Source organism: Boleophthalmus pectinirostris, unplaced genomic scaffold (genome assembly GCF_026225935.1).
Source record: "Boleophthalmus pectinirostris isolate CB_2022bp ecotype Guang Dong unplaced genomic scaffold, ASM2622593v1 HiC_scaffold_1, whole genome shotgun sequence".
Taxonomy (NCBI): Eukaryota; Metazoa; Chordata; class Actinopteri; order Gobiiformes; family Gobiidae; genus Boleophthalmus; species Boleophthalmus pectinirostris.
The window spans coordinates 15,896,415-15,905,513 of NW_026570970.1; the positions used below are offsets into that span (position 1 = coordinate 15,896,415).

General features: G+C 36.7%; 1 protein-coding gene across 1 annotated transcript; it reads left to right on the top strand.

Annotated features, from left to right (window-relative positions):
- Positions 1-5,769: 5,769 nt before the first annotated feature.
- Positions 5,770-7,906, top strand: hoxd12a (homeobox D12a). Its single transcript, XM_020931934.2, has 2 exons — positions 5,770-6,262; positions 6,853-7,906. Exons 1-2 carry the CDS (start codon positions 5,770-5,772, stop codon positions 7,089-7,091), a joined length of 732 nt encoding a protein of 243 aa, XP_020787593.1. The 3' UTR covers positions 7,092-7,906.
- Positions 7,907-9,099: the final 1,193 nt, after the last annotated feature.

The following is a 9,099-nucleotide window of genomic DNA, read 5'->3' on the forward strand; positions in this document are numbered from 1 at the left end:
TTACTTTATTATTATTATTATTTTTTAATAACTGATCCATATCTCTGTTCCAAGTGAAAACATATATTGATATCATTATAAAATGTATACCATTACCATTAAATTCTATATAAATGACAATTTGGGTATTTTACTCAAAGATTATATCAAAAAAAGCTGTGCGTAAAAATTATCTGTCATGCACCTGCTGGATCTATTCACGTTACTCTGTTAATATTATAATATACTTTTATTATTTTAGGTAAACCCTACTTTGATCCTAAATACAACTTTACTATACTACTATTATTTATTCTTAAAGTAACCCACTTCTACTATACATATACAAACAAAAATTTTATATTATTGAACCATTATTAAAATATCATGTTTGTTTGCGTGCTGCCGTGAGGCATCGTGAATTAACTCCGGCATGAGTGGAAGAAACACGCGTGGGCACCCGGCTCCTTTATAGAGACCCCACAGTCCTCTACACGTCCTGTGGCGCCCCCAGCTGGCTTTTGGAAAGAAATGCACAAATTGAAAGATGCAATTTAGTGGCATTCCACAGTAGCAAGTAGTGGATTTTAATTTACGTTAGGCTACTTTTCTTTTCTTTCTTTCTTTTTTTTTTTCTTGAACACAGAAAGACGTTTTGAAACCTATAGTTACATGTCTTCTGGGTTATAGACTCGTTTTTGTTTTGTTTAATAGTGGCAAATAGTGATGGGTGGAAATAGGAGTAGGTCAAAAAAAGATTATTGCTGCACTAAAGGACAATAGCCTACAAGATTACTCAAACATCCACTGAAATATAACTCTGTGAAAGCATTTACTGAAGTAATCAAAGGAACATAGAGGTTTCAGACATTTTATATTTGTAAAATCCCTCAGTCATCCAAGTCAAGTCCATGGTGAATGAGAAATTCAACTTGTCAACTGAACAAAAGTTGACAGCTATTCATCTGGACATGTTTAACACACAAATCCTACATATTTAGAGTAATTCTCTGAAGCAGAAACACACCTTGTGATGTCATGTGGTAATATAAGAAGCTCCATACACTCCATACACCAGGGGTGTCCAAATCTTTGTCATGAAGGTTTGCAAATCAAAACACAGGTAAAGTGGAGGGCCAATTGAGGGCCATAGTTTGGTGATCAGTATAGACAATAATTCATATCTGTACATTTATAAGCCGTTAGAATGAGCAACACAACCTTTATTCATGCTTAGATCTTCACCCAATTCGGTATTTTTGCTTCACCATGATAGATTTTCAAAAACATGCGGTGAAAAAGTACTGCTTAATGTAATACAGGCCAATTCACCTGGAAGCCTGAGGGGCAAGAAAATTTAGTTTGAGGGCCGCATTTGGCCCACAGGCCATAGTTTGGACATGCCTACTTATACCTTCACTAGAATTATTATTACAGTCCTGGAATTGCTCATCTCTAATGAACTAAAGATAAAAGATAGCTGTTAACTTGAAAACTGCTACTTGATGACATCACAAGGTGGAACAGAGCATTTTGAGCTTTGGAGATGTAGACATTTAAAAAATGTAGGATTACTCAAACAGGTGTCAATGAAACAAAACTAACTACAGGTGTTTTTTTGTTTTTTTTAATAACATTATAACATGGTTTAAAGTGCACAAGAAAAACAATGTCTTTGCAACTGAAAATTGAAATACCCCTGCCTATATATATATATTTATTTCATAGAATAATAGCTGTTGTGAATCATAATAATGTAAAGCTTGTCTTAACAAAGGCACATAACAAGAAACCACCACACTATACTTGACTGACATCTAGTGCTTGCACTTAAGAATTACACTTTAAAAGGACATTATCTTGCTGAGTTAAGTCTTGTTTTTTTTCCTTGTACAGGGGTACCATCTAGTGGACATACAACGTAATTGCTAAAAAAAAAAAAAAAAAAAAAACTAAACAAAAGGCAATTTTGGGGCAGAAATGAAATTCACGGTCACTCTTACGATTCAGAATGCTCTTGGTCACAGAAAAAAAAAATATATATATTTTTGATTCAAGATCAATCTTAGGTTTACCATGTGTTGTACGTATTGTGTGTATTTAACACACACGTATGACACATGACATATAGCTTACAACACTAACCCAGTTCGAGCTTAATTTTGCAATTAAATTATTTGAATTCAAGGAGAATATTTTAAGTAAGTACTGCCTCATTACACAGCAAATACAAAATTGCGCATATAACATTCAATCCCTGGTGATTAGTAACAAGTAAAATTAACGTTAAAATAATAGCCTATAAGTAGGCTTCAAAATAGTACTGCTACTCAAGTAATACAAAAATAGGCCTATTTGAGGAATCTACAACTCAAGTCAATACTAATAAATGTCTGGACGGAACATCTGATTTATAATCTTGCTGATTTCATTGAAAGAGCAAAACCTTATTTTCAGAGGATAAACAAAAATGAGAAAATAATCAGTCATACATGACGGAGTGGAAACATTGTTTTAAATCATTTAATAGTGTCAAGATAAAACATCAAAAGTATAGATCAAAATATAAAAACTTTTACTCCAGTAAAATAGGCCCACTGTTACTTCAACAAAACAAAACATTAGGGTTAGGGCCTATGCATTACATTACGAAAACTATATCCCAAATGTATATATACACATATATATATATACACACACACACACACACATATATATATATATATATATATATATATATATATATATATATATATATATATATATATATATATATATATATATATATATGCACACATACTGTATATAGGAGGCAATATTAAAATTTCTAATGCCTTTAAGACTATCCATTTGATTATCCATTTATCCATTTGATTCTCACAAGCAATAAGCTTGCAAGTAATAATAAGCAATAAGCAATAAGAAAGTAATTGCAGAACCAATCTGCAAGAAATCTGCAAAAAAAAATTAAGCTTTTGTAACGCTAAACGCGTTTAAAAACAGGCTAGTTTGGATTAGGGAGGCCTGCGAAATAGAGAAAGTGAGAAAATACTATTTGCAGTGGTCAGATTGCTTGGGATTTAGGCTGTTTTTTGTTTTCACAGATCTATTCTGCTTTCTCTCATCATACTGTACATCGGTCCTCAATTTTTGACCTGTTTAAAGAGAAATCGATAGAGGTAAGGATGATGCAAACCCATGCGGTCTGGACAGTCAGCACTACACGCTACGGCGAGGCTGAACGTATTCTTTGTATTATTCAGTTGCACTTTGATCCAGTCTCGTGGTCTGTTTTAACATTGCAAATTATAACAACAATACCAAACTGTAAACTAAAAGAACAGTTTCACAAAATTGCACTGACCACAAATCTGACTCGTCTGGTACGTGCTCTGGGCCTTTTACGCGCAGTGATTTCGGTTGTTGCCAAAAGTGTTATATATTACTAAAATAAACGTTTGCATACTTGTTATCCCTTTAACATGACTTGTTCAGAGATTCACAAACATAAACATGCAGTTGGTAAAAATGGGTATTGTGTGTGGTATTGTTGTGATAAAAATAAAGCCTAAACTTGTGCATTAATCACTTTTACGCACTATTATGGTTGTATTTTAAATATTGTGTTACATACAAAATGTACATACAGTAGGCCTTCTCCGATTTGTTTTCAGTATTGCGGTGTACCTTCATAGCCTATCACATAATAGTGACAGTTAAAGATTTTCTTGAATATTTGCTTATGTTTAGTGATTAGCCATCTTAAATATTTCAATATACAATATCAGAACTTACATACTGGATGGTGGGTCAAAAGTAATGTTATAAAAGGACAAACAAATAGTATGCGGCATTTCTGTAGTCCAACATACACTCCGCTCTGCTGTGTGCGTAATCCATCCAATCCATCCACCATAGCTGTGTCTTTGCGTTTCTTATCGCCCCCAGGAACTTGAACGAGGGAAGCTGCAAGTTTATTACCAAGGACAAAAGACGGCGGAAGGCTTCCTTCAAAGGCCGCGTGAAAACACGCAGACTGTGGCTCCTGACGCCGTAAAAGTGAAGGACGATAAGCTGTGAATGACACTAAACCTTGGCGCATTTTCTTATTGCAGACGCCTTTGTGACACGAAAAGAGTAGGCTACAGGTAACATGTGGAGTAGTGGTACAAAAACATTTGTACACATGAGAACAGAGCAAAACTCAGCCCTGTATTATTTTTGAACATTGCCCATAAAATGCAATGATGTGCTAGTTTAACAATATTTTTTGTTGACTAAATAAATAAATAAATAAATAAATAAATAAATAAATAAATAAATAAATAAATAAGAGTAGGCTATAGCCAGTGTATAATATTTGCACCCAGTCTTTTTGTTCATTTTTTTTTGCAATTCAGTATCCTCAGGTTATAAATTCAAAAGCAAATAGGCAGCTGCATAGTAGACCTACGCCAAAGCTGTACAGCGTAATAGCCAATTCATCCATACGTGTGTCACGACTTTGTCAGAAATCAGTTTTCCAGGCATGCGTAATGTATTCATTATTTGTTTCCACCATTGCTGTTAAACTCTTTATAAGACCAGCGGGAGCACGGGGGATATTTACGCTGAATTGTTTCGTAAAATGTTGTAACTGAAATTAAATTGAGCAGATAACATCACATCTTTGGTAGTGTGTACATTTCTCAGATTCACTCGTCAGTCTTGGTTTTAATCAGTTGTTGTTTAACTTTTTGTTCACATGTTGTGTACTGAAGTGTAATAACAGAACAATATTATTGTCGATGGACGCGCGTTATTGCCCCACTGCACATTATTATCAGGCTTCTGTGTTTCTCGTTAAAATACACATACCAAGACTAGTTTGGCAAGATAGCCTGATTGTTGATAGAAGGCTAACAGCCACCATAACAACCAAACTACAAAGATAACAGGTTTATTAAAATACGCTGCCACCTAGGGATGCAGTCCTGATTAAATTAATATATTTTGAAATTCAGATTCATAAAAATAATAAAGGAAAATGCATATAAAATTAATTGACATATTGTTCAATTTAGCTATTGTAAGTACTCGCAAACACACTGAGCATTCTGCAACCAAACCATACAGATTTAATCAAACAATGACTTAATACAAAGCCCAGCTTGTTAATTTAATTTATAATGACACTTGTATATACTGTTATAATGTAAAACGTGCAAAATATGACAATGCGTAATACGCAAAACGAACAGTGGCTCAGGGAAAATTATAAACAAAGATTCTATGTTTTCAGCAACCTGGAGACAGTGTGTTTAGAAAGGTTAAAATATTTTTATTTTTTGTACAGACTTAACATCAAAACACATCAAACAACAACAACAACATCAAACAACAACATAAAAAAACATGTATACAATACTTTTTTCAGCAATAAGAGTGATGACCTTACTTTACACGTAGCCTAAATATACTTTAGCCAATTTCTATCCACTGTCCATTTCCCCTTTTTCTTTTCAGATCACCCTCTGAGTCCTCCCCCTATGCCGTGGACTTATTCCTATCACTCTTATTAATGTTTAATAATACCACACAGATGGATGGGGTTCAGCCACAGCCTCCTCCCACACAACACTCAAATATGTCCTCATGGACTACCTAGCAGAGCAGTATTGGGAACAAGGGTGGGGCCCAACAACATGGTTTACATATCACGTGACCCCGTATTAACAAATCAACAATTACCTTGGCTTTATTCTTGAGGAGTTGCTAAAAGGCTCACACGAAACGTTAGCGCAAAGCTCAATGGAAATGTGCGAGCGGACTCCTTTAAATCCGGGCTACGTTGGTTCTTTGCTTAATTTGGCTGCGCCTGATTCGCTATATTTCTCCAACCTTCGGGGCAATGGAGCCCATATTCCCGGGCTTCACCAGGTCCCTTACAACAGGAGAGACATGTGCACGTTCCCCTGGACTTCCTCAAGTTCGTGTGCGTCTGGGGGAGCAGCCACACCGCCAGGGCAGAGCCGCACATTCGGAGGCTATTGTCCACCGTTCCTACCCAACTCTGTGTCGATAAACACCAGAACCAAGGCACCGGGCTTTCAAGACTTGAATCACAAGCGAGAGCAGCCTGTCAGAGCGGATGAAGGCTACGTGGCGGAGCGGGTCTACTCTGAGCTAGGCGGCAGACCACCGCTAGGCGCAGATGCTATGGGTCCAGTGAGTGAGTCCGTGCAGATCGGGGGCCACGATGCGCCCAGTGGGGACACATGCGCCAGGAGCAGCTTCAGTGAAGGTCAGCCTCCTCCTGACGCTCACGGGGCTTTATGACACCTTACAGCCAGTCCTATGCATTCCCACAACAACTTCAAGAATGGTAGACTCAATTGTAGCCTATGTTCACTCACTCATGTGTAGTCTATAGTTCTTAAGGAATGCCCAGATTTTCATGTAGCACCATTTTATCTTATAATTATTGTTATTGTTATCTTATAATTAAATTGCTGTAACAATGGCAACGACTGTAATAACTTTACAACGCTGTTAATTCGTCCTGTTTACAGTTTAACAATTTACATCAACATTTCTATACAAATTTAAACTGATTCGTCAGTAGTTTATAACATTTCAGCTTTTAGGTCACCAGGTGAATTAAAATTAATTTCCTTCTGCCTAAATAAAGTATTATCTATGTATCTATGTGTGTATCTATGTATCTATCCATCTATATTTTACAATGTTATTGTTATTGAACTATATATCCCTTTTCTCTCACACCCTCGTATGCATCACCAGCGTAAAGAGGCAATGATATTCTTCTCTCTGATGGCCAAGATACTGTTAATCTGCACCACTAATCTGAACTCTCCTCCCATGATCACATAGGTGCCCCTTGGTGCTCGTCACAAGTCAAAACCAGAAAGAAGCGGAAGCCTTATTCCAAGCCGCAGCTTGCGGAATTGGAGAATGAGTTCATGATGAACGAGTTTATCAACAGACAGAAACGGAAAGAGCTGTCGGACAGACTGGACCTCAGTGACCAACAAGTGAAGATTTGGTTCCAGAACCGCAGGATGAAGAAGAAACGGCTGATGATGCGAGAGCAGGCCTTCTGTGCGTATTGACGCACGGCCTTTGGACTTGATCCTGACTAGCAACTTGTCAATAAGAGACTGTTCATATGAATGCCACCCAAGAACCACCGCGTTACTGGTTATTAAACACTGACAGTCTAACTAAGAAGTCATGGCACAGTATTATCCTAATTGCTCAGTGTGAAACGGGCAATTATTCATGCGCAATAAGACAAAGGTTAAAAACCAGTCAGATGTTATTTTTCCAATTCCAGAAAGGCCTTGTGTACACTGGCCTCGATTCATTCAACACACCTTTAGCGTAAATGTTTATAGTAAAGCAAACATCTCAACGCTGAAACGTGCCATGCACCGTAGTGTTTGTGCTATTATTGAGTTTTAGCTTGTGGCTGAGATCAAGTTCACGTCTACGACTGAAGATCATAGAAGTGCATGGTGAAATAGCTGTAATTCAGTCAAATGCGTGATGTGTTTGGTTTAAATGCAATGGGAATTTGCGCGAGAACATTGGTATGTGGTTGGCTATTTTATTCAAAGCGCTTTGTTTATGCACCATGTCATTATTGGTATTGAACATAATGAATGTATTAATTAGGTGTGAGGATTTACCATGGAAAGTCTTTAAACATGGATTTAAGGTGAGGCCACAGATCACACCGCGTGGGCTTCTCTGTTGTACTTGTTGTTATATACATTATTTATATTTGTGTTGCTTATATTATTTTAAGGTCATTCCTCATTGCATGTTTTTTGTATAATAGTGAATGTGAATAACATCAAAATGCTTTTGCGCACGGCAATGCGTTTTTACGCAACCCTGGCGCGGCTACATTTGTGAATAAAAAAATTACATTTTGTGCACAAATTTTTGACATTTTAAATTATTGTTTCTAGTAAAGTACTAATTAAAATATGCAAATCAATAACCCATGACCATTGGATTAATTTGTGTATGGGTGCAGCATGTAATTTCTTGTGAAAGCAAGAATTTTCCCACTTTTCTAATGCGCACTACGTGAAATATGTAGAAACGCAATGCGCAAAGGCAATTATTGCAACGGCTTTCGTCAACAAATTGAAATATGTGAGTTTTGCATTATCGTCTAAAGGTTAGTTATTTTTCAGTGACTATTAATGTATATTATATTAACCATTATTATGAGTTGGTAACGAGTCTGTGTAGTCCTTTATTCTTTATACTGCCCAGTGCATTGTGAGACCAGACAAAATGCGGCCTATATGTGATGTCCACATGTTGCTGTAGTGATAATCCGTGTGCAAAGAAGATGTAATTTCTCCAGAAGGACGTGGCGCCATTTGAAAGTGTGCAATGGATGATCTTATATAGTGTTCTAACTTTTTCGTGTTTATCTGGGTGTTTATGTGCCAAGAATACTAGGGTTTATAACATATAGTTTATTTAAATCTCATACCAAAAGACGCAGTTACAACGATCATAAATGGGCTCTTGGTGCGTCACACCATCACGTCATCCCCGCAACGCAATTAAAAAAAAAATAAATAAAAAAATCAGCCGCAAGTACAAGAGGCGCATGGAGGTGATGGTTAGCCTGCATTTCACAACACAACTTTGTAGCACTCCGTTTTTTCCCCAATATAATTGTGAAATATGTTTCTTTGTGTTTAGATTTCAACAAGTCTATTTGTATCCTAAACGTGTGTGGATGTTTTATATCTAATCCGCTTCATGAGGGCTGTCTGCTTTGGCTCACATTCCTGACTGCACCACTTTTATTGCGCGCTTTACTTTGAACAGTTAAGCACAGCTTTCTATAGGCGACGGTTTCCTTGAGTATTTGTTGCTTTATTGCTTTACTGCCAGACAGCGCCATATACAGCCCCTGCAACTTCAGATAGAGGGGGCACCAAAACAAAGTTAAGGTCAAGTTAGTAGGCTGCATATTGGTGCTTCTATCACAAGTTGCTTTTACGCAAATGATAAGAAAATAAAACATCCGAAACGCACAAAGAGACGCCTTGTATGGATTTAGTTGCCTATATCTAATTTGAAATTGCC

Excerpts from the sequence above, each read along its gene's own strand:
- hoxd12a (XM_020931934.2), top strand. The coding sequence starts at position 5,770 with ATGGAAATGTGCGAGCGGACTCCTTTAAATCCGGGCTACGTTGGTTCT. Across the intron at positions 6,263-6,852 it reads CAGGAGCAGCTTCAGTGAAG|GTGCCCCTTGGTGCTCGTCA; the intron begins GTCAGCCTCCTC and ends ATGATCACATAG.